This window comes from Rhinatrema bivittatum, chromosome 6 (assembly GCF_901001135.1).
Source record: "Rhinatrema bivittatum chromosome 6, aRhiBiv1.1, whole genome shotgun sequence".
Classification (NCBI taxonomy): Eukaryota; Metazoa; Chordata; class Amphibia; order Gymnophiona; family Rhinatrematidae; genus Rhinatrema; species Rhinatrema bivittatum.
This window is the reverse complement of record NC_042620.1, coordinates 261,340,585-261,366,396: the sequence shown is the minus strand read 5'-3', so window position 1 is coordinate 261,366,396 and position 25,812 is coordinate 261,340,585. Positions and strand designations below refer to the sequence as shown.

General features: G+C 47.6%; 1 protein-coding gene across 3 annotated transcripts; it reads right to left on the bottom strand.

Annotated features, from left to right (window-relative positions):
- Window positions 1-510: 510 nt before the first annotated feature.
- Window positions 511-25,812, bottom strand: C6H16orf92 (chromosome 6 C16orf92 homolog). Of its 3 annotated transcripts, none has more exons than XM_029604941.1 (5): window positions 25,677-25,812; window positions 24,758-24,865; window positions 23,943-24,098; window positions 6,191-6,278; window positions 511-1,009 (listed from the first exon to the last, which is right to left on the bottom strand). In XM_029604941.1, exons 1-5 carry the CDS (start codon window positions 25,777-25,779, stop codon window positions 988-990), a joined length of 477 nt encoding a protein of 158 aa, XP_029460801.1. In that variant the 5' UTR covers window positions 25,780-25,812; the 3' UTR covers window positions 511-987. The 3 variants fall into 3 exon arrangements, with proteins under 3 accessions (XP_029460801.1, XP_029460802.1, XP_029460803.1); XM_029604942.1 differs by having other exon boundaries at window positions 25,713-25,812; XM_029604943.1 differs by lacking the exon at window positions 6,191-6,278.

Below are 25,812 nucleotides of genomic sequence, written 5' to 3'. Positions count from 1 at the left end.
CAGTTCAGTTGAGAACTGACAACTCTTCTCTGGATGCTGGACCCAGCCCTGCAATTCCAAGTTAAAGAGGAGGAAGAAACTTCTATCACCTCCCAATAGAACCAATTGGTCTTTGGGGAGCAAGACCAGCTCTGATTGATTTCTATTCCGGCAACTGGCAGGGGCCTGCTCCAGCATCCGAGTGAACAAAGTCAAAATGAGACAAGTGGTTGGATACAAAAAGAGGCTCCACCTCCCCAGTTTCACCTGATTTGAGCCCTTGTGAGGGACACTTCAGAGAGGAGGCAGACCCAGATTGGAAGAATTGGCCACAGAGAACAAAAGCTTTTTTTTTTTTTTCAAACAATTCTCTCTTTATTAGGTCCAGTTTAATAATTACATACATTAGGACTCAATAAAGAAAATGCTTTAAGTTCAAATAAGGTAATAGTTTAATGTCTTTGCATCTTCTGGTGGCTGTGTACAATGAAGTAGCATCAACAATAAAATCCTTGGGTTGACCCCCATCCACAGTGTTATGCTTTATAATATCCAGGCCTAATTCCTCTGGAGTGGAGACTCCTAGTTCATTCAAAGTTGGTCTAAGTTCCTGAATAACGTTAAGGGTAGATTTCCTTGTGAGGTCCTGCTTTATCCTTTACAGCTTCTAAAATGCGAATTGCACTGGCCAAATCATTTAACCGTCTGCACGCCCTCAAAGCTGCATCAATGATTTTTGGTTCTGGAACCAAGTCATAAGATTGGCAGGGCTTCAACAAAGAGAGGTGGGAGCTGTGAGGGCTGAAATTTAAAGAGAAAGGTATGCTCTACCCACTGCAGCAGCCGGGGCTCGCTTCTGCTTAGCTGTCAGCATTGGTGCTGCTGCTGCTGCTGCTCACTGTCTGCCTTATGCAGCATGGATTTTAAATTCTGGAAACTTTTTTTTAAACTGTAAAACTTTTTATTATTGTAATGGATTATTGTAATGCCCCTTTTCCTGCTGAGTCACTAGGTCTTGTAGTTACAGAATCTGTGACAAGAGAGAGAACATCAGGACATGTGTAAATACTTTGTATTAAGCAAATTAAAGGAAGTATTTTTGTTAATGTATTGATATTTTCCCTGTATAGGTCAACATGGTATGTATCTGACATTAGATGGCACAGAGGTAACAAGATTATTTTCAAGACATGGGGCATTGCAATATTAAAAGGTACAGAGCTTTTATATGAAAAAAACATTGCAAATACACATAAAAGATATTAGGATCAAAAAGAAAGGAGGCCAAGGAACAGAAGGCGTTGTTAGAGCCAGACAGACGGGGCCCGTACCCCAAGTCTAACCAGCAGTGCCCCCCCCCCCCCCCCCGAGTCTGAGCCACACACCTGAGACAGCAGCAGAAATCAATTCAAAACATCTCTCTGGTCTCCCAGCAAGCCGAGCAAATGCGGCTTTCAGGAAGTGCTCTCTTTAAGCTGCGGCATTCCCGTGTACAACTTTTTCCACAGGCACACACAGCTCTCCCGCCATCCCAGTGCAGGGAGGCTGGCGGGGCCATAGTGGAGCACATCCTATCATAGCTCGAAGTGAGAAGGAGGTTGGCAAGACCGTGGTGGAGCCCAACCTGCCACTACTCGAAGTAAAGAGGAGGCCGTATGTGAATATGTCTGTAGGAGAACTCATGTGTCTGTGTCTATGTGCGAGCCTGAATGCATATGTGTGTCTGTGTGACAACTTGTGTACCTGTGTAAGATCCTGTTTACATACATGTGTGAGAGCCTATGTGCATGTTTGTGGGTATGTCTGTGTGAGATCTTGTGTCTCTGTGTGAGAGCTTGTGTGTATGTCTCTGTTACAACTTGTGTGTCTATATGAGAGCCTGTGTGCATGTGCGGCATGCCTGTGAGAGCATAGGCTCTCTTAAGCACAACACACATACACATAATGTGTGTGTGAGAGCATTGGCACATATATGAGAGGGAATGTGTGAGAGAATGAATGTATTAGTATGTGTGTTGTAACCTTTGGCCGGCCGCACTCACCCCTGGGAGCTGCCAACCTGCCTGACACCGAGGTTTCCTCCTTTTCAGCTGGAATATCACCATTTCCACACGCGCCCATGGGCATGGGCGCGAGCTCTCTCCACATTAATAGGCCCCAAGGCAGGAAAGCTCCAGTGGCGCTGCCTGATGATGTCACAGGCTGCTCATTTAAACCTAGATGTCCCATTTCTCACTGCTCAGCAACAAGTCCACTTCCTTGTTTGCAGTGTGTGTTGCTTTACTTGTGCCTCTCTGTCTTGCATCTGTGTCTTGCCGTGTCCTGCCTTGCCTTCCTCTCTGTGTCTTCTTGCCTCCTCTCTTGCTCATTGTTATCCTTGCCTTGCTCCCCATGCCTTGCCCTGCCCATCTTGCTGATCCTTTCCTTGTCTTGGTCTCTGGTGTCTTGTCTTGCCTTGTCCTGGCCTGGTTCTGGTACTGAACTCTGCTATGGACCTGGACTATGCTCTTGCCTGCCGCCTGGTACTGACCCTTGCCTGCAATGACCTCTGCCCGTGTCTGAGTTCCTCAGGGACACTCGCCTAAGTCCTGCTGGCCCTTGGAACCCAACCTGCTGGGAACGGAGCTGATACAGGTGAAGCTCTTGTTCAGTCCCAGTAAGCCCGGGTCTGCCAGCTGTCGGTGTTGGCCTCGTAGTTTTGCCTACTAGGCTGTGTTAATGACGCCACAACACAAGGGCTCACTGCCATGACAGTGTGTTTGAGAGAGAGAGAGAGAAGATGAAGTTTCTGTGGCTCTACCTCCCCCAATCCACAACAATCTCAGGGTAAATGTAAATCAACATATCCCAGGTATGGAGAGCAGGAGATTATTTTAATCCTTATTAGTTCTAATTATTGGGTGTAATTTGATATTTCTGCTGTTTTGATATATGATATTGTTTTCCTGGGAAATATTAGAACATTTTTTTAATGATTGGATGTTTTATTCAAGAATTTTATTGCTGTTTGAGAAATATTAGAATGAGTTTATGCAAGTTTTTTTTTAAATTATTGGATGTTTATTGGCTTTTTTAACATTTATTTTTTTGAATAGTATGGTTTTAATATTATGATGTTTTATTGCTTGATATGTTGCAAGGAATGAGTGTATATATGTGTGAGTGTATGTGTGTGTAAGTGGGAAGCATGTGAGTGTGTAGGTTTTATTTAGTGTATGTGTGTGAGAGGGAAGCACACGTGAATGTGTGTGTGGGAAGCGTGTGTGAGAGTATGTGCGAGGGAGAGAGGGAGAGAGGGAAGCATGACTGAAATACAATAAATGCTTAAATTTAAAATATGATGTCTAATGTATTTTTACAAGATTGCGCTTGAAGGAGCAGATAACGTAGATTCTACGATGTATTTATCAAAATCTCCGTGGGGGGGGGGAGTAGGGGGAAGGACCTATGGGCCTGTTCCCCAAATTTTTTAAGAACCTAGCAATGTCCCTGCCAAGGAATAAAATCAATGAAGAAGCAACAGCTCAAGGGCCCATTTGGAAGAAAATTGCTAGTACTGCTGCTTTAATTAACATAGTGGGGTGAAGGAGTAGACATAGAAAAGAGAAGGGGAGATAAAATTGGAAGGAAAAAAGATACAGAAGAAGGTGGAGGACAAGGAGGAACTAAGTTGTCAACTAACAGCCAGTCATGAGGGAGGGAAATATCCTTTAATTACCTGTCTCAAACTATTTTAGGACTGGAAAAGGGGAGCTAAAGCTTCCCTTTCCCCTAAGGACTACCACAATTGCCCCTGTAACTCCAACAGAGGGAAAAAAGGGGGCAGAGTTGACAGATCCCCCAATAGTCATCCCAAGTCTGTTCTTTATGTAAGGGTATCCTAATTAGAGAACTCCACTGGGTCTCTACACCAAATGTGTAGGACTTTATAAAAACCATGGACACCATTTTGTAGTGCGGATCTTTGAGGTGACCTTTGAAGTGGCAGGGTAGAGTTTTTGTCTGTTCCTGGTTTTATTCCATTTGGAAGGGAGTACCCTGGGATCTTAAGGAATAAAGTCTGGGTTTGATGGAAGAAAAAATAACTCATCTTCTCTTTTTTCAAGAAACTGTTTTATTTCTTTTTTGGGCTTTGTTTTGGATGAAGATTTTTTTTTCCACTTCAAATTTTATAGCTTTTGGAAGACCGGATTGTTTTATGTGATCCAGCAACTAAATTCATCAGGGCCTAGGGAATTTGTCAGGAAGAAAAGGGTTTTAGAGAGATCCAAGGACAGGTCAACAGAAGAAATGGATTCCCATGCATTCCCAAGAGGAGGATGGAAGTGTGAGAGGAGGATGATTGTGGCACCTAGCTGGTGATGGCCACTACATATTAGGGATGTGAATCGGATCCGATATCGGATCCGATTCTGGTTCCGATTCACATCTCTATAGATGTGAATCGGATCCGATATCGGATGTGAATCGGATCCAATATCGGATCCGATTCACATCCCTACTACATATCATCAGGATACACTGGAGGAAGTCTGAGACGTAGTCATCTGAATCAAGGTATGACCAGTGGGATTTTATTGTATGCCACCAAAATTTTGTGAAGTTTCCTATTCTAGCACTTTTGGGAGAGAGCTCCAAAACTAACCCTGCAACCGGACAGGGATGTGGAAACAGAAGAGTAAAGTAAAACATCAGTAAAGAGTCACAGATGTTCTGGAACTGAATTAGACAATGACTTTTATGGGACAAAGACTTGTATATTGTCAATCACTGCATTTCTGCATTAGTATCGGTAAAATGATGTTGTAACTGCATTTATCATCCAGCTTGATAAATGTTAAAAGACTTCTATACATTGCTCAGAGCCGTGGAGATCAGTCAACCCTCACCCCATCCCAAAAGACTTCTATACATTGCTCAGAGCCGTGGAGATCAGTCAACCCTCACCCCATCCCAAAAGACTTCTATACATTGCTCAGAGCCGTGGAGATCAGTCAACCCTCACCCCATCCCAAAAGACTTCTATACATTGCTCAGAGCCGTGGAGATCAGTCAACCCTCACCCCATCCCAAAAGACTTCTATACATTGCTCAGAGCCGTGGAGATCAGTCAACCCTCACCCCATCCCCACTCCCCCAACAAGGAATCCTGGAACACAGAGGGGTTTAAGGACGTTATAGGAAGCTTGGATATCTTAAACTCTTGAATTTGGAGATGGCCCATGACTCTTCGGTGAGGACCTCAGCCTAGGAATTACACTAAAATCATCCCTTATTAGTGAGATATGTGAGTCCATAGACAGACAGCCATGATGTCAGAGTAGGGGTGTTGGTTTTCAGTGGATCTCCAATGGGAGGCGTGTAAGGGTTTTGGAGTTTGAATATAGTAGAGGAGCTAGAGGGTTCAATGTTCTTCTCTTTCTGACTCTTTATTGGAGCAGTCCAGCACTCAAGATCAAAGTGCGTGGAGCTGCAGGAGTACAGCCTGGAGCAGCCTTGAGGGGCTTTCAAGCTGGAATCTTTATCATATTCCTACTGAGGGAAACCTACCCCAGGTTTCTTGCTTTTTTTTTTTGGCATCATTACAGAGTTTTTAGTGTTTAAGAGAAGTGGAAATATACTTAGGAGTAGTCAAAGCTCTAGAGTGTGTGTTCTGCATGTGAGAAGGTTCTGCATGGCCAAGGGAATAGCAGCAGAGACTTCTACCAGTGTGAACTGGAATAAAAGTCTGAAAGGAGGGACAATGGAGTGAGAAAGATCTCAGTGTTGTGCAGGGAGATCTGCCTTGTATACTCAGAGGGGAAATTATCTCCCAGCCTGGGAGGTTCTGGTAAAGTATTCTGAAAGGGGTTCAGGAGTCAGAGGAAGCCCCTGCTGCTAGATGAACTGTATTTCAGTAACTGGAGGTTTGTTTTTTTTTTGTTCTGCTATGGATGCTGCCAGAAGAAAGTGTACATTTTGTCAGTTCATTACCATTTCAAAAGTACCTCAGAAAGCTTTATTTGTAGAACCACCCCAAACTGGGTGGGGGTATTTTCCTTTCTGGAGTTAAAAGAGAGATTTCTCAAACCTAAAGGCCGTGAAGCACGTATTCTCCCTCACCCCACCCCATCGCATAAACGCCGGAAACCACATAAGATACATGATAGCCCCACAGCTCCCAGCTGTGCCTCTGTGTCTGAAGCAAGATCATTACAAGTGTTGCACTCACGTGTGTGCAAGCAGCTGGTAGGCCAGGAGTACTAGGATCAAAATGATGGCTCCGATGAGGATCCGCTGCAAAAGCTTTGAAATGGCTTCTGATGGAGAAATGAGCAGAAGAACAAATGTTATAAGCAAGAAAGAAATAAAAATATGTTTTTATTTCAATGTGTCTGGTAGGATGCTGTCACTTCCCTTGCTTAGGATGACTAGATTTGTCCTTCTGCTTTGAAACTCTTTAAAAGATTACTGCTAGAACGCCCATGTTGGCAAGGAATGGCACAGATAGAACTTGCACATTCATGATTAATTGGCTGGTTCTTGAAGTAATGCCACAATTGAAACAAGCCCCATTAGTACCCACTGGAATGTGGTCCATATTGTTGCCACATGTGTTGCCCATTGCTCATTAAAGGGCCGATACAGAAAAACCCGCAGGAGAGCCGGGTGTGCGATTCAGTAAGAAAAAATATGCTAATGAGGGCCTGTGGTAAAAGGAGGCACTAGGGACACTATTGCATCCCTAGCGCCTCCTTTTTGACAGAAGCGGCGGCTGTCAGTGGGTTTGATAGCTGACGCTCAATTTTACCGGCGACGGTTCTCGAACCTGCTGACAGCCACGGGTTTGGAAAACGGACGCCGGCATAATTGAGCGTCCGTCTTCCAACCCGCGGGCAGATTTTAAATTTTTTATTTTAAATTTTTTTTTACTTTTGGGGCCTCCGACTTAATATCGCTTTGATATTAATTCGGAGGGTGTACAGAAAAGCATTTTTTTCTGCTTTTCTGTACACTTTCCCGGTGCCGGCCGAAATTAACGTTAATTTCTGTATCGCGCAGGAATAACTAATAGGCCCATCAACATGCATTTGTATGTTGCGGGCGCTATTAGTTTTGGGGGGGTTGGCCGTGCGTTTTCCACGCACTATTACCCCTTACTGTATAAGGGGTAAAAATAGCGCGTCGAAAACACACGTCCAACCGGGGGCTAACAGTGCACTCGGCCTGAGTGCACTTTACTGCATCGGCCCGTAAGTGACTGCATGTGATTGTTGATATCTTGGGATAACATATACCAACCAGATTGCATGTATGTGTGGGATGTTATGCACACACTCTTTACCAATATGGTTGCTCCAAGATTATTGTAGAAGAAGCGGGTCTAGAAGAAGTTCCACGAGTTAGAAATTGCACACTTAAAGGATAACTTTCAAACAACTTTACGTGGCCCCCATATACGCACCTATATGGGTGTGTGAGATCTACTATAGGATTCTGTAATCTGCTCATATCAGTCCACGCAGATTATAAAGTACATGTATATCAGCCCCTCAACATATGCACATATGTTTCAGTACTGGCGAATATTTTGAAATGCAATGAAAGCACATACTTTATCTAATTTATAAACATACACATATATTTTATATGCAAAAAAAATATAATATCTTTGCTCAGAACTTTGGTTTATATACTTATGTGGGAGGAGGATTATTTTAAACTATGCGCGTGTACTTGAAATCATAGTTTGCCAATACCTCCGACAGTTCACCGTGTCCAGTTCAATGAGACTTCCTACCCAAAAATAGCAGACAACAGATGAGTTTATTAATTGTGCTAGTTAATTAGCTGGTGTAAAATTGCACAAATAAGTTGCCTAATGTTTTGCATAAGTTGCTTATAAAATAGCAACTTCTGTGCGTACCTGAGGCCCCACCTAGGATTGCTTCTACAATGCCCCTTTTTGTGCAGGTAAAGGTGTGCGCGAAACTGAAGATATGCTGTTGCGCCCGTTGGCCGCAGTTGGCTGCGCCCTCTCTGCCTCACCTCTTTTCTCTCTCTCTCTTCTCCTCTGGGAAAGATGGCTGCCTCCGCTTCAGTTTGCCGGACCGGACCGGCATGGGCAATTGTGTTCGTCATGTTCTTCCTGAGGCCTCCTAGGGCACACGCGCATTGCCTTCACCTTTGAATGCGTCATGGCGGGAACCTCGGGGGCGTCCCCACCGCATGACATCACTACCTCCTTATTACTTAGCCTCCGATCTCCAACACTGCTACCAGTTAGCAAGGATTCCGGACCAGCTAATTTCGACTGCTTCTAAGCTGCCCACTTGGAACACTTCCTACTACCTCCAGGGTCAAGCCGATTCTAGGACGCTCTGGGTACCCACTCCTCAGGGGCCCTGCCGTTCTTATCCACCCTCCGGGGTTTCCTCGTTACTACAGACTCTGGGCACCCGCTCCTCGGGGGTCCTGTCTCTTCTATTCTCTGCAGGCACCCGTCTAGAAGGACACTAAGGTACTCGCTCCTCGAGGGCCTTGCCTCTCCTGGGTTCCTGCATCTCACGGACCACGGCATCAGTGTTCTGCCAGCCTCACTACCTTACTACTGTGGAAACTATAACCTTGACAGCAGCTACCAGCTTCGTGAGTTCCTCATTCTTCACCCTTGACCAGATTCTTGGCATACTCCTTGACAGTTCCACTCACGACCATGACCAAGAAGGGAGCTAATCCTGCCAAAGAGGCCTTCCAAAAAAAATCCATATCTTCGTCATCCAGACCTGCTTCGCCCATTCATTGTCGAGGTTGACGCCTCCGACGTCGGCGTGGGAGCAGTCTTAAGTCAGTACAGCAACTCAAATGTTCTCCATCCCTGTTCATTTTTCTCGAGATGTTTTTCCCCTGCTGAAAAAAATTATGGAATTGGAGACAAAGAATTACTCGCTATCAAACTGGCCTTTGAGGAGTGGCGCCCCTGGTTGGAAGGCGCTCAACATCAAATTCTAGTATACACCAATCACAAGAATTTGGAGTATCTTCGACATGCACAGAGGCTTAACCACCAACAGGCTAGATGGTCACTGTTCTTTAACAGGTTTGATTTCTTACTCAAATATCATCCAGGAGAGAAAAACATCTGAGCAGGCACTCTTTCACACTCCTTTTCCCCAGAGGACGTGCCCAACGAACCTCGTCACATCATCAATCCCGAGAGGGTGGTCCTCACAGCTAGTGAAAATGGTAGTGGCCAGGGACCTGAGAAAGAAGATATTAAAATGGATGCACAACTCCCACTTGGCCGGCCATCCTGGGCAGAGCCGTACACTCGCCATGCTCCAACGATACTATTGGTGGCCAACTATGAAGGAGGATGTGCAGGCCTATGTGTCTTCCCTTGCAAGACAAGAGCCTCCTGTTGGACGTCCCTGGGGTCTTCTACAACCTCTTCCGGTTCCAGATGAACCCTGGACACATATAGCGACCGACTTTGTAGTCGATTTGCCACCCTCCAATGGGAACAATACGATTTGGGTCACCGTTGACCGCTTCTCTAAAATGGTACACTTTGTGGCTCTGCCAGGTTTACCGTCTGCTGCGGAACTAGCAAAACTCTTTGTCAAGCACATTTTTCACCTTCACGGGATGCCCAAACACATCTTGTCCAACAGAGGTGTCCAATTCACCGTGAAATTCTGGAGAGCACTTTGTCAGAAATTTGACATCTCACTGGACTTAACCTCTGCTTATCACCCACAATCCAATGGGCAAACTGAAAGAATGAACAGAATGCTTAAACAATTCCTACGATCTTATGTGAACACAAGGCAAAGCAACTGGGCAGAATTGCTACCGTGGGCAGAGTTTGCTATAAATTCTCATCCTGCCACGTCTACAGGATCCACTCTTTTCCAAGTCATTTATGGTCATCAACCACTACCTCCTCTGCCGCCACCTCTATCCGTGGCCTCACCAGCAGCCCAGTCCACTGCAGCAGAGTTACAGCAACTCTGAAGACAAACCAAGGAATTGCTCCTTAAAGCAGGCCAGAGAGCCAAGAAGACCTATGATGCTCACCATAGGAAGGCACCTCAATTTCAACCTGGAGACAAGGTCTGGTTGAGTACCAAATTTCTCCGTCTCAAGATTCCTTCGGCACGCTTTCAACCTCGCTATGTCGGACCCTTTGCCATCCTCCGACGATTGGGGAATTTGACATACAGCCTGAAATTACCTACATCCATGAAAATACACAACGCCTTTCATGTAACACTGCTAAAGCCGCTAGTACTCTCTGAGTTTTCCAGTAAGACTCCTGAACCAGCAAATCTGGATGCTGAAGAGGACATAGAATACAAGGTTGATGACATCCTGGACTTTCGCAAGAGAGAAAAGGCTTGGGAATATCATCTCCTGGGAGGGAGTGACATCATGTGGTGGTGATGCCCCCATGACGCATTCAAAGGTGAAGGCAACGCGCGCACCCTAGGAGGCCTCAGGAAGAGCATGGTGAAAGCAATCGCCCACGCTGGTCCAGGGATGCCAGAGAGGTCGGCAAATTGAAGCGGAGACAACCATCTTTCCCAGAGGAGAATTCATGGGAACCACTTGTCAACATAATCGACAAGGACATGATCCGTCATTTCCATCAGATGCATCCTCAGAAATCCAAACCCCCTGGAAGGAGGCCTGGAGGGGGCTCTTTGAAGGGGGGTACTGTTGTGCCCGTCTGTCGCAGACGGCTGCACCCTCTCTGTCTCACCTCTTTTCTCTCTCTCTCTTCTCCTCTGGGAAAGATGGTTGTCTCCGCTTCAATTTGCCGACCTCTCTGGCATCCCTGGACCAGCGTGGGCGATTGCTTTCACCATGTTCTTCCTGAGGCCTCCTAGGGTGCGCGCGTTGCCTTCACCTTTGAATGCGTCATGGGGGCATCACCACCACATGACGTCACTACCTCCAGGTACTTAGCAGTGTTGGAGATCGGAGGCTATGAGTTAGCAAGGATTCTGGTCCAGCTAATTTCGACCGCTTCTAAGCTGCCCACTTGGAACATTTCCTACTACCCTCCGGGGTCAAGCCGATTTTAGGACGCTCTGGATACCTGCTCCTCAGGGGCCCTGCTGCCCCTATCCACCCGCCGGGGTTTCCTCGTTACTACTGACTCTAGACACCCACTCCTCGGGGGTCCTGTCTCTTCTATTCTCTGCAGGCACCCATCTAGAAGAACACCTAGGTACTCGCTCCTCGAGGGCCTTGCCTCTCCCACCTCTCCTGGGTTCCTGCCTCTCACGGACCATGGCATCGGTGTTCTGCCAGCCTCACTACCTTACTACTGCGGAAGCTATAACCTTGACAGCAGCTACCAGCCTTGTGAGTGCCTCATTCTTCAGTCTCTCTACTTTCCTCATCCTTGACCAGATTCTTGGCATACTCCGCCCTGCGGACCACTACCGGATCTACTGTCTACGTTCTCTGGGACTGGGTTCTCAACCTACCCCGCTCCGCAGACCACTACCGGACCCTCTGCTCCCAGCTTTGGGTGAGATCAACTCGGCATTTGTGTCACCAGTGTCTGGACTGAAATCATCATCTGAGATTACTCAGGGGCAAATTGAGCTGTCCGCTCCTCAGACAGTGCTACTTGCTGTACAATAAAGCTTCTCTCCCTTGTGTCCGCTTATTCTAGAGGTCAGCCTATTGCTGTGGTTCCCCACTGCGCCTGTCCCCATGGGAGGAGTCAATACCACAACATATGCATGTAATTTTGATGTTTATAAAATAGCATGTGTGTGAATACAAGTGAATACACCCATAATTTCTTTGAAAATTTACTCATTAGAATGTGACACAATGGCATGTTTCCCCTTTCTCCATTCCCTTCCAAATGGACCAATATCACGTGAAATCGCAATTCCCTGACAACTTTTAAAGTAGATCCAGGGCTCCAGATTTTATCAAACTTGGTTAATTAGTTTGGGCATTCTTCAAAGGCCTCTGCATTGAAAATAGAAGCTCTCACTCTAGTGCTAAGAAACATACCGGAAAACAGAACCAGTGGAAAACAGTACTGGCAAAACAGTCAGTTAGAGATACCTATTATTTAGCTAATGAGTGTTTCATCCCAAAAAATTCATTGGGACTGCTCAGTCAATGCTAATTTAATCTGATGGAGGTATCACCTATCCAGTTAATTCCAATTACAGTATCGCCTACCACTGCTGTATTTATTTCTTTGATATATTTGCTCTCCCACCTTATGTCACGAGGACCCTAAGGTTAAACATAAAAGAAAGTAAAAGTCAAATCCATAATATTCTCCCCACCCCTTCCCACAGTCCTCCTGTTTTCCCTTATGTTTGTATATCCTCCACTCAGATGTCATGCCAGGGTGAAATATATCTTCACCAGTCAGAAGAGAAGGAACAAATTCTCCTCCAAGCATTCTCCTCTGCAACACTCCCAATTGGCACTGCTGCAGTAGTAAAACACACAAGGGTAATCAATCCCATACCATTAAATTATCAATACAAAAATATCAAAAAATGGTGTTGTTTTGAAACTTTAATATACATTACAATCAGTACTTTTTTCAACACATAATAAAATTAAAAACCCATCCAAATATTGCACGACCCAACTAGGACCTAGTTTTGACGAACAAAAATAGTCGTCTTCCTCAGGGGACCCACCCAATTAAAAATACCCTATACCAAAACACACCCAGTACATACAAAATAACCCCACATTCAATATAACATAAAATACCAATACATAATATCACAAAAATTTTTTGAAGAGCTAAATATATAATATGGCTTCACATTATTTTTATTACAAAAAACCACTAATTCCCAGTCTTCAACCCTACCCACTTTGATGTTTCAAATCAAATTAAAATGATTATTAGAAAATATTGGCCATCATTACAGGTAGATCCTGTATTTAAGGAGTTTTCAGTGTTCGCTATGAAGAAAAATCTATCCCTTCGGGACCAATTGGTCTCTTCTGATTTGTGCAATGAGGATTTCAATGTAACGGAAGAGAGGGATCAATTTCAATGTGGCTCTTGTTTTCTGTATTCGTTTGTGGAGGTTACTTCTCAGTTATATGTGGCAACTAAGCGATGGATGTTTAATTTACCTGGGAGGTATGATTGTCAAGCAAAATAGGTTGTTTATGTAATTATATGTCCATGTGCTCAGTTTTATATTGGTCAAACAAAAAAAAAAGTGAAAGTACGCATTTTGGAGCATTTGAGTTGTTTACGTACACAAAAAGAAGGGGCTCCTTGGTTGAACATTGGCGATTAATGGATCATCGTTTGGAGGATTTAAGATTTTGTATAATTGCATATGTTGATTTGAGAATAGGGGGCAATATTTCTGAGTGTCTGATTAGGAAGGAACAAAGATTTATTTTTGATTGGAATACCATGGAACCAGATGGAATGAATGTTGACATTGAATGGAAGGTGCTTTTATAGATTTGTTGAGAATATTTAACTAACTAGTTTTTTCTGCTAGATTGGTGATTATTGTCATTAGTGTTGCGGTCCTGGCCGCGAGCACTGCGGCCAGGCCCTTACCTCTTGATTCCCGGACTTGCTCCCGCCTCCGAAGTCCTGGCTTGCGGCCTGTTTGGCAGTGTGCCCGCGGGGGCAGCGCCGCCGTGAAGATGCCGATGGATGCCCTGTTTCTAGGCGCGCGTGCGTGCGCCACTTGGGCGCCTTTGTAGCCCGTTTCCCGCCAGTGCCAACTCCGCCCAATTCCTGACGTCAGACGCCGCGGCCTTGATAAGCCGGCCACAGCCATCCAGCCTTTGCCTTGCAACGAGTTAGCATTCTGGTTTCCTGTTGCGTTGCGCCCCGGAGTGACTCGCTTGGCTACGTCGCTCCATTCCTGCTACAGTACCTGCTTGGTTCCTGCCTGCTTGCTACAGTCCTGCTACAGTCCCTGCCTGGTTCCAGTACCCGAGTCCTGCTACAGTTCCTGCCTGGTTCCAGAACCCGAACCCATTTACAGTATCACTACTGTCTAGTCTGGTTCCAGTTACCTGTCCTGATCCACAACCCACCTAAGTCCCAGTGGCCGGGGCCCTACGGGCTCCTCCCAGGGGGGCTTCGGCTTCCAAGGGTGAAGCCACCTAAGTCCCAGCGGTTGGGCTCCTACAGGCTCCTCCCTGGGGAGCACCAGCTTCCAGGGTGAAGAGCATCTACATCCCATCTGACATCTGCCTCCCGGCCTACCGTTCATCAGAGACAGTGTCCATCTCTCCTAGTCTCCAGCAGGTCGGCCCAAGGGTCCACTAAACTGAGATGGTCTATACGCAAACTGGAAAAGTGCAGTTTTGAGAAGACCTCCCTGCCTTTCCTAGGCTACATAGTCTCTGCAGCAGGCTTTCTAATGGATCCTGAGAAAGTGGCGGCTATTAAGAATTGGCTCCAGCCCAGGGGTCTTAAAGCATTTCAACGCTTCCTCGGCTTCTCTAATTTCTACCGTCACTTTATCCCTAACTACTCTTGTGTTGTGCCTCTGTTAACCGCCCTCACCCGAAAGGGGGCTAACACGGTGGATTGGCCTCCCTCTGCCTGCCAAGCTTTTGAGGCCCTCAAAGAAGCCTTCTTATTAGACACCTGCCTTCCTCAACCGGATCCCAACCGGCCCTTCGTGGTGGAGGTTGATGCCTCCAATGTGGCCTTGGGGGCCGTACTGAGCCAGTACTCTGATTCTGGACACTTGTTGTCCTATTCATATTTCTCAAAGAAATTCTCCCCGGCTGAGAGCAACTACTGTGTAGGTGACAAAGAGTTGCTAGCCGTGAAACTTGCCCTGGAAGAATGGAGACAGTGATTGGAGGGAGCCAACCACCTGGTCACGATTTACACCGATCACAAAAACCTAGCATTCTTGAAGCAAGCCCAACGCTTGAATCCAAGACAAGCCCGATGGTCACTGTTTTTTGATCGGTTTGACTTTACCTTACGCTACCGACCCAGCTCTAAGAATGTTCGAGCTGATGCGCTCTCGCGCTCTTCTGAGGTCGAGGAGACCCCTGATACACCTCAGTGTATCTTGGACCCTGAAATAGTAAGTCTTGCTGAAACCTTCGTGTCCTCCCAAGAGAAGACCGTCTTCCCGCGTCGCTCCAGGAGAGCAGTCCTCGCTTGGGCCCATGACTCCCTCACTGGGGGCCATGCTGGTTGGAAAGGGACATTAGAATTGTTAAACCATTTCTACTGGTGGCCAATGGTGAGACAAGACGTCCAAGCTTTTGTGGGCTCATGCCCTACTTGTGCGGTTCAAAAACCGCTCCTCAGGAAGCCCAGGGGCCTGTTGCAACCATTGCCCATCCCAGTGGAGCCTTGGACACATATCTCCACTGATTTCGTTGTGGATCTTCCTGTCTCAGGAGGTAATTCAGTCATCTGGGTAACCATGAACCGATTTTCCAAGTTGGCGCACTTCGTTCCCTTGCCAAAGCTTCCTTCTGCCCCTGACCTAGCTGGCCTGTTCGCTCAGCACATCTTTAGACTTCACGGTCTTCCGCAGGATATCGTCTCTGATCGAGGACCACAGTTTCCAGCCCGCTATTGGAAAGCTCTATGTAAGCGCTTTAATGTGCAACTTAGTCTTTCGTCTGCATTCCATCCTCAGAGCAATGGGCAAACGGAACGAACCAATCGAACCCTGAAGACGTTTCTCCGTGCCTTTGTGAACGAACGACAAGATAATTGGGCCAAGCTACTCCCGTGGGCGGAGTTCTCGTATAATAATCACACGTATGCTGCCACGGGAAGCTCCCCGTTCCTCATTGTTTATGGGAAGCAACTTCGACCGCCCCTGCCTTCGCTTGAACCTAGTGCACTCCCGGCAGTGCAACTCTCTGCTCGCCAGCTCCGTGCCATGTGGAGTTCTTCCCAGGAAAAGATCCGTAAAGCCGCCCTGTCCGCCAAGGAGTGGGCGGATAGGCATTGTCAGCCAGCACTTATCTTCCTCCCAGGAGATCGTGTCTGGCTTAGCACCAGAAATCTACAGTTACGTATTCCCTCTTGAAGACTAGCTCTGAAATTCTGTGGGCCTTTCCGAGTCGCCGAACGAGTGGGAGCAGTCTCGTACCATCTAAGCCTACCCTCCTCCATGCGCATACATGATGTGTTCCAAGTGTCATTGTTGAAGCCTCTTGTCTTGTCCAGATACCACTCCAGAGCTCCTGAACCCTCGGACCCTTCAGTTCCGGACGAGGTAACGTATCAAGTATGTGATGTTTTGGATGTCCGGTTCCATCAACGCCGATGAGAATATTTGCTTGCCTGGGAGGGTTGCGGACCTGAGGACAACTCGTGGGAACCGGTCCGTAATATCCTCGACAAAGATTTATTACGGCAGTTTCATTTGGATCACCCTAATAAACCCGGACCGGCTAAGAGGGGGCGTAAGAGGGGAGGTACTGTTGCGGTCCTGGCCGCAAGCACCGCTGCCAGGTCCTTACTTCTTGATTCCCGGACCTGCTCCCGCCTCCGGAGCCCTGGCTTGCAGCCTGTTTGGCGGCGTCCCTGTGGGGGCAGCGCCGCTGTGAAGATGCCGGTGGATGCCCTGTTCCTAGGTGCGCGCGCGCGCCACTTGGGCGCCTTTGTAGCCCGTTTCCCACCAGTGCCGACTCCGCCCAATTCCTGACGTCAGACGCCGAGGCCTTGATAAGCCGGCCGCAGCCATCCAGCCTTTGCCTTGCAACGGGTTAGCATTCTGGTTTCCTGTTGCGTTGTGCCCCGGAGTGACTCACTTGGCTACGTCGCTCCATTCCTGCTACAGTACCTGCTTGGATCCTGCCTGCCTGCTACAGTACCTGCTTGGTTCCTGCCTGCTTGCTACAGTCCTGCTACAGTCCCTGCCTGGTTCCAGTACCCGAGTCCTGTTACAATTCCTGCCTGGTTCCAGAACCTGAACCCATTTACAGTATCACTACTGTCTTAGTCTGGTTCCAGTTACCTGTCCTGATCCACAACCCGCCTAAGTCCCAGCAGCCGGGCCCCTACGGGCTCCTCCCGGGGGGCCTTCAGTTTCCAAAGGTGAAGCCACCTAAGTCCCAGCGGCCGGGCCCCTACGGGCTCCTCCCGGGGGAGCACCAGCTTCCAGGGTGAAGAGCATCTACGTCCCGCCTGACATCTGCCTCCCGGCCTGCTGTTCATCAGAGACAGTGTCCATCTCTCCTAGTCTCCAGCAGGTCGGCCCAAGGGTCCACTAAACTGAGACTCCCACAACAATTAGGGGCGGATTTTAAGAGCCCTGCTCGCCTAAATCCGCCCAAATCCGGGCGGATTTAGGCGAGCAGGGCCCTGCGCGCCGGTGAGCCTATTTTACATAGGCTCACCGGCGCGCGCAGAGCCCCGGGACTCGCGTAAGTCCCGGGGTTTTCGGAGGGGGGCGTGTCGGGGGCGGGACCGAGCGCAGTGCCGTTATGGGGGCGTGTCGGGAGCGTTTCGGGGGCGGGTCCGGGGGCGTGGTTACGGCCCGGGGCGGTCCGGGGGCGTGGCCGTGCCCTCCGGACCCGCCCCCAGGTTGCGTCCCGGCGCGCTAGCGGCCCGCTGGTGCGCCCGCTGGTGCGCCCGCTGGTGCGCCCGCTGGTGCGCAGGGATTTACGCCTCCCAGAGGGAGGCGTAAATCCCCCGACAAAGGTAAGGATGGGGTTTAGACAGGGCCGGGCGGGTGGGTTAGGTAGGGGAAGGGAGGGGAAGGTGAGGGGAGGGCAAAAGAAAGTTCCCTCTGAGGCCGCTCCGATTTCGGAGCGGCCTCGGAGGGAACAGAGGTAGGCTGCGCGGCTCGACGCGTGCCGGCTATACAGAATCCATAGCCTTGCGCGCGCCGATCCCGGATTTTAGCGGATACGCGCGGCTCCGCGCGTATCTACTAAAATCCCGCGTACTTTTGCTTGCGCCTGATGCGCCAGCAAAAGTACGCCTATTCGCGCGGTCTGAAAATCTACCCCTTAGTGAATTAGCCATGATTCTCTCACTGGAGAATTTAAATTTTGAGGCGGGTTTTTGGGTGATGTATTTAAGATGAGACATTGTGGGCAGATATTGAACTAAGTGCAGTTGTATGCATGCGTTAGCCTGCTTTGGTAGAATTTGCTTTAGAGTATGGATTGCTGTATTTGGAGTTGTGGTAGGTACGTTTATATTGATTTCGGTGAGAACTTTTGAAATAGTGATATGATGGGTTATCAGAGTTCTTTTTATTTTGTAGAAAGATTTGTGAATTTCGTGAGAACATTTAAATAGATGTGCAATTAGATTGGGAGGCTGCGTATGCAGTAAAATAGTTCATCATACGCATGCGTTGGCGTTTTCGCAATAGAATTATGGTTTCGGAGGTTGATGGAGAAGACCTTTCAGTGATGCTATTTGGGCAAGTTGATTTGCAGTTTAATATCTTTGATATTTAGTTGTGATGATCTGTGTGGAAATATAATACAAATGTATAGTGGGTAGGGTTGAATATTGGGAATTAGTGTTTTTTTGTAATAAAAATAATGTGAAGCCATATTATATATATAAGATGGTTGTGCGGTTAATTGTATAAATATTTTTTGTTTTTTTAGACCATGATATGTTTATAAGTGTTGTGCCCCTGCCCGTGCTTCACGCGGACAGGGCCTTACCTCCGCAGACTGTACCACCGCCGACGCTGCTCTTCATTCTTCTTAAAGGGCCAGTGATAGGAAGTAGCCACGGCCCCACCGACATCCAGTCTCTGCCCTCTTCCTGGGGCTGCCCAATAAAAGGGGCTTGCTTCATTCCTTCATTGTCTTCGCATCTATCCAGATGCTCCTGAAGACGTCTCTTCAGCCTGATGCCTGTTTCAAGTCCTGAGGTCCGTGATCCCAGATCCTGATGTCTGTTCCATGTCCTGATGTTCGTTCCATGTGCTGATGCCCGTGACTCCGAGACCTGATTTCTGTTCCATGTCCAGATGTCTATGCTCCGTGAGTCCATTCCAAGATGTCCGTGACTCCATTCCAGAGAGATGCCCGTGACTCCATTCCAGTGATATCAGCCCTCCTCCTTGTCTTAAGCTTCCTTGATGTTCCTAGTTCCAAGATGTCTGTGAGTCCACGTCCAGTGATGTTCCTTGTTCCCTTCCTGATGTTGTCCCGGTCCTGATGCTCCAGGTCCAGAAGAACCCATGCCTCTGGAGAGTCCTTGCTTTTAAAGTCCGAGGTTCGGTCCTCAAGTGCTAAGTGCCAAGCCTTATCTCCTTGTATCCTGTCCGACTCTGGAGGCCCCAAGGGGTTGCTTCGCTCCTGTGCTATGAGACTTCTTGAGCTCGCCCTGCTCCCCTCGTGGTCCGCGACCAGCCTCCCAGCTGTGTAGGGCGCGTAGGGGATAATGTGGTCCGTGACCAGCCCCACGTGTTGTGTAGGGTGCCTGAGGGTCTTGCTCATCCCTCCTTGTCCCTTGTCTTCTTCTCCTCGTCTCTTCAGTCCCAAGTCTTCATCTCCTCGTCTCTTCATTTCCAAGTCTTCATTTCACCATCTCTTCAGTTCTTCCCATCTACGTTCCAAGTCTACGCCCAAGTCCACGTCTCCATATCTATGTCCAGTCTTCCAGGCTCCGTCCAGCTCTGTTCCTGTGCCGCCCATTCCCGCACACACATCTCACCACGGGTGCGACTCAAGTCCCGACCTGAACCGTCCTGTGGCCCAAGGGCTCCGCTCTTCCATAAGCTAAATGATGCATGCCGAGCCCGCACCATCGGCCCCTGAAGGCTGCGCTCACTACAGGGTGCAAAGACCAGAGCTTGGTGTGGTGTGCTGGGCTCAGTGTTGGACATTCGTCTTGATTATCTGAAGTCTGGCCTAAAAATTTTTTTTAATTCCCTGGATGTTTCCAAGTTCCTATTTCTTGTCCCTAGTTCCTGGACTCTTGTGTTATAATTAGTGAGGTTTGGGTGGACCCTTGGACACTGTGGCAGCTGACCATGCCCATGGGGGGAAGTCCCATGAGGGGCCACAGGTCAGGCTCAGCTCTGGACACACAAACATAGATATTTCTTTATTTAGACAGTTTGAGAAGCCACCAGAGGTGGCAGTAGTGAGTAGAAGATGTAGCCCAGCTGGGCTAGTATTCCCCAGGGCGCTGGAACAGCAGTTCCTCTGGTAGCAATGCTGTAGTGGAGAAAACTGAGAAAATGAGTACAATAAAACATTCGCAGAGTTCCAAATATGGAGATACCCCGAAATAGGGAGAGCTGGCCCTCGAGGAGCGAGTACCAGATCCCTGGAAGCAGAGAGACTCGTTGGCAAAGTACTCACACAGCAGTTCCATGTAGGAGATAGCACTGGCGTTGGAATGGAGGCAGGCCCTCAAGAAGGAAGTACCAGGGAGACAGCTCTGAGGAGTGGATAATAGTAAAACTCACTGATGGTGTCTGTAGCGAATTCTTCCAAGTAGAAGAGGAGATAGATGCAGGCAGTGGGTCAGGGAACATGGGCCCTCGAGGAGCGAGTACCGGTTACCTGATAGCGACCTGAAAGAAGCAAAAGAGGCCCCCGAGGAGCGGGTACCTCGTTAGCAGAAAGAGTCCAATGGAAGTTGGAAAGGCAGAGTAGCTGGGTACGGAGAGCAAATCCCATCCATAAGAATTCCCCTTGCTAACTCAACGGCTAGCAATAAACTTAAATATCTGGGCAGCGTGATGTCATCACAGGGGGACGCCCCTGAGGAACGTGCCAATGAGGAAATAAGAATGAGGGCCGCACAGCGCGTGCGCACTAAGGTACCTGTAGAACATGGCGGGAGGCGGCACCTAAGCCGGTCCGGGGATGCCGGAGAGGACGGCAGGCGGACGCCGTGGCAGCCAGGCATCCGTGAAGAGCAGGAGGAGCCACAAAAAAAGGAAAGGTAGGCGGAGTGAAGCCGTCGGGAAGTGACGGTCGCAACATCTTGTTATCAATGCTCCATTTTCCACAAAAAATGTTTTGCTTGCTTGCCTTCTTCAGTACATCCGGGTTCCATCCCACTAAAGACTTTCATTCAAATTTCATGTTCTTCCAGATCGGCAGTAGAGGTTCGGATCTCCCATCAACCTGCAGGAGGCGCCTGCAATCTGACCCTCTACCAGCCGGCTCATGCCCAGAGCCTCCTACGACCTGCGGGAGGCCCCTTCTATCTGATTCTTCCTTAGTCAGTTCCATAGTTTCCTTCGACCCGCAGGAGGAGCCTGCAAGCTGTTCATATCAGCCAGTACAAATCCTGGAGTTCGTCCAGTCAACAGAAGGTGTCTATATGAACCCAAGACCTTCTCTACTCTTCCATAGAGAAGTGATATTACCCCTGGGTTCCAATGACCTGCAGGAGGCGCCTGCGCCAAGGTTCTTCTCTCACCATTATTTGATCCGATGTCCTTCAGTTTCCAGAACTGAACCTTGAATATCTTCCAGCATCCAGGTTCTGGGTCTAACGACCAGCAGGAGGCACCTGCACCCCAAACCTGGTTCTGTCCTCCAGCATCACTCCTGAGGATCTTCGAGTAAAGAAATCAGGTCAAGGTCACAAGGTCACAACTGAGGGTTGTGACCTTGACCTGTTCCATCATTGACCTTACTTCCTAAGGACTTTTCCATCTAAGATTACTCTTTGCACCATGTTGATCCAGTGAACCTGTAGATACTCCAACTGTCCTTGGCTCAGTCTATTGCCAAGGTTTCCAAGATGCCCTTGCTGTTCTGGGTACTATTCTCCAAAGAAGACGCAGTGAATTGCCCTCTTGCACTTCTAAGGTCAATTAGAACTGAATGGGATTTCCACTGATACTTTGGTGCCCCCTATTCCATTGGAGTCTTGTCCCCTTTTGAACTGTACCTATGATATGTCAATGACAAACTAATTCCACTTCCTGACGTTTCAGCTCTCCAGCCAGCAAGAAGGAGCTGAGGAGAGGGCCTTTGAGGGGGGGGGGGGGGGGGTACTGTTGCACCCCTGCCCGCGCTTCACACGGACAGGGCCTTACTTCCGTGGCCTGTTCCGCCGCCGACGCTGCTCTTCATTCTTCTTAAAGGGCCAGTGACAGGAAGTGGCCGTGGCCCCACCGACGTCCAGTCTCTGCCCTCTTCCTGGGTCTGCCATATAAAAGGGGCTTACTTCATTCCTTCGTTGTCTTCGCATCTATCCAGATGCTCCTGAAGACGTCTCTTCAGCCTGATGCCTGTTCCATATCCTGATGGCCGGTCCATGTCTTGATGTCCGAGACTCTTCAGCCTGATGCCTGTTCCCAGTCCTGAGGTCCGTGATCCAAGATCCTGATGTCTGTTCCATGTCCAGATGTCTATGCTCCATGAGTCCATTCCAAGATGTCCATGAGTCCATTCCAAGATGTCCATGAGTCCATTTCATAGAGACTTCCGTGAGTCCATTCCAGAGAGACGTCCGTGACTCTATTCCGGTGATGTCAGCCCTCCTTGATGTCCCAAGCTTCCTTGATGTCCCAAGCTCCAAGATGTTCCTTGTTCCAAGATGTTCCTAGTTCCAAGATGTCTGTGAGTCCACGTCCAGTGATGTTCCTTGTTCCCTTCCTGATGTTGTCCCGGTCCTGATGCTCTGGGTCCAGAAGAACCCATGCCTCCGGAGAGTCCTTGTTTTTAAAGTCCGAGGTTCGGTCCTCAAGTGATGAGTGCCAAGCCTTATCTCCTTGTATCCTGTCTGACTCCAGAGGCCCCGAGGGGTTCCTTCGCTCCTGTGCTATGAGATTTCTTGAGCTCGCCCCGCTCCCCTCGTGGTCTGCGACCAGCCTCCCAGCTGTGTAGGGCGCGTAGGGGACAGTGTGGTCTGTGACCAGCCCCATGTGCTGTGTAGGGCGCCTGAGGGTCTTGCTCATCCCTCCTTGTCTCTTGTCTTCTTCTCCTCGTTTCTTCAGTTCCAAGTCTTCATCTCCCTGTCTCTTCAGTTCCAAGCCTCGGTCTTCTGTCTACGTTCCAAGTCTACATTCCAAGTCCACGTCTCGTCCAGTCTTCCAAGCTCCATCCAGCTCTGCTCCTGTGCTGCCCATTCCTGCACACACACCTCACCACGGGTGCGACTCATGTCCCGACTTGAGCCGCCCTGTGGCCCAAGGGCTCCGCTCTCCCATGAGCTAAATGATGCGCGCCGAGCCTGCATATCGGCCCCTGAAGGCTTCGCTCGCTACAGTAAGGTGGTTTTGTGATCATTGTGGTAAGAAGAGTTAGTGAAGATATTTGGGTAAGTTTACATTGGAACTTTGTGGGGTTTATAGGGGGTTATTTATGTGTTTTATTTAAATATTGTATTGAATAAGTTTTGAGTAATAGGGGTTTTCTAATCTACTATTATGCGTTTGTTTTTAGATACTATATGAATGCATCAACATAATGTGATATTGTATTTAGGCTTTACAGCCTTGTGAAATATAAAAGATATTGTATTTAGCTCTTCAAAAAAAGTTTTTTATATTATGTATTGGTATTTTATGTTATATTGAATGTGGGGTTATTTTGTATATATTGGGTGTGTTTTGGTATAGGGTATTTTTAATTGGGTGGGTCCCCTGAGGAAGAAGACTATTTTTGTTCGTCGAAACTAGGTCCTAGTTGGGTTGTGCAATATTTGGGTGGGTTTTTAATGTTATTATGGGTTTAAAAAGTACTGATTGAAATGTATATTAAAGTTTCAAAAGAACACCATTTTTTAATTTTTTTGTGACTGTTGCAATAGTGCCAGGCATCTTCCCTCCCTCCCTAAGATCGAGTGTATTGCCTCTGTGACATGTTCAAGCCTCCTTTCCCTGTTGGACAGCAAATTTGAATTCAAGTCTACTGTACTAGTCCCTGAGCCAAGCAACTGGCTCTCATGTCAATATTTTGCTGGTTTTTTGCAAGTGCACAATGCTAGGGCAGTAAGTAAGGGGGCGACTGATTGTGTACAGTGCAGCTTCCACTGACAACACAGCAGAAATGATAATTATTCGTACTTGAGCTAGTTGACATGGGCTTCTCCCCGATAAATTTATAAACAGCGCCACTCTTATTTGTGTCATGGTCAGGGTAGTCGAACCACATGGAATTCTTGACAAAGTCCAGTTCAACTTCTTTCTTTGTTGTTTCCTTCATCTTTCTTTTCAGTGTTGCTGGAGCCAATAAAGAAAAACTGATAGTGAGAGAGAATCATTGAAAGATAGGAATGGGCAGAAAGAAAACCAAGTATCTGACAGACAAAGAAGAGGTACCAGATCCCAACTTAGTGCAAAAGTGAATTTTGAGGAGGAAGCCATGTAGTGGAATCTTGAGACAAGATGTGGCATTATGACTATGTTTTGGGAAAAGCATGCACTCCCATGAATTCACTGTTTTTTATATCCTGTTGCAACTGAAGGTGTTCCAGAATGAACAAGATGTGAACTCCTGGAATGTCATATCTCAAGGTTCCACTGCTGCTATGACTTCACTTCCTGCCATGTCATAAACTGTCCCAAGTTAGCTTAATTTAGCTTTCTGTTTTGTCTTAGCTCCTACTGTCCCATGATGCTATGAGTGAGTCAGTTTCTGATTCTAGAGCCTTGACCTCTCCAGACTAATGAAATCCTGACCCCCTTGGGTCAAGGGTTTAAAATAAGGTTAGGTATCCTGACCCAGAACAGGAGGGCACAGGGCATTGCGAAGAAGCTTTAAAACTAGTGGCCTTGGTTCCATGTTAGCAGACATGAGGGTTGAGAGAAAAGAAGGTCCTGGTTTCCCTGCCCCTTCTTCCCCTCCTCACTGCTTCATCCCAGAGGTCAGTCTTCCTCACCTGATTGTAATGCTTCATTGGTGACCTTGAGGGGGGATGGAGGGGAGGGGAAGGGAGAGGGAGATTGAGTCACAAAGCTGCTTATCAGCACCAGCTGCTGGAGAGATACTGTGGGGAGGAAAATACAGGAAAAGTAACACTTAGCAGAGCTGGGGAGCACTGCACAAAGCTACAGAGAAACTATTGTCTTAATCATCTGCCACATCTGCTGGTGCCAGGATATGAACCCACAGCCCAGGTACATTTTACACGGATGTTAGGGGAACTGAACTATCCCTCCAGGCCCAAGCTAGGGTTGTGCAGCTGAACATTTTTCAATTGTTTTGTTTCAGGGGGTTTTTGTTTTTCATTTTTATTTTTTTCTATTTCATTTGATGTTGCGTTTTAGCATGCACAGAATTTTTTTTTAGTGCACGTAAAAAACCTTTTTAGTGTGTGCACATTCCTTTAGTTCGTGCATATTCAATTATGTGCATGCATATTCAAATTAGCATGCCTTAGAAACATTTGTGCCCCCTAAATAAAATGAAACAAAACAAACAACAGCACATCCCTAGTCCAAGCTATCTCTATCTGTTGATTTTCACAGATTTTTCTATTGTCATATAAGGATCATAGTGTAACAGCATCTGTTGATCACTCTGTACTCTAACTTGCTGTAAGAATCACTGTCATCATACAGATCCATCTATAATATCTCTACAGAATCTATCAGTCTATCTCAATCTGTCTTTATATAGTGTCTTTCTACCATATTCTACATAAATATCTATTTATAATCTTATAGCATCTATCTCTACAGTATCCAGTATACAGCTACAATATCTCTCCATCTAACAATAGTACATCTCCTACAATTATCTTGCTATGATTTCAGTCTGTTTATAGTTTATCTAGTATCTATCATTTCTCTCTGTACCTCCCATACTTATCTCTGCCCAGGGCAGGCATTCACCTGACACAGCCATGGCTGAAATTGGCAGGGAGAAACTCCAATGCAACAAATAGTAACCATCTACCATCCTCGCTTCTCACATGACAATGCCTCCCCTCCC

Bases quoted from the DNA above. Each gene is read 5' to 3' on its own strand.
- C6H16orf92 (XM_029604941.1), bottom strand. From the start codon at position 25,779: ATGGTAGATGGTTACTATTTGTTGCATTGGAGTTTCTCCCTGCCAATT. The intron at 24,099-24,757 runs GTGAGGAAGACT...TATTGGCTCCAG, and splicing joins CAATGAAGCATTACAATCAG to CAACACTGAAAAGAAAGATG. The intron at 1,010-6,190 runs GTGAGTGCAACA...CTCTTGTCACAG, and splicing joins TACCAGCTGCTTGCACACAC to ATTCTGTAACTACAAGACCT.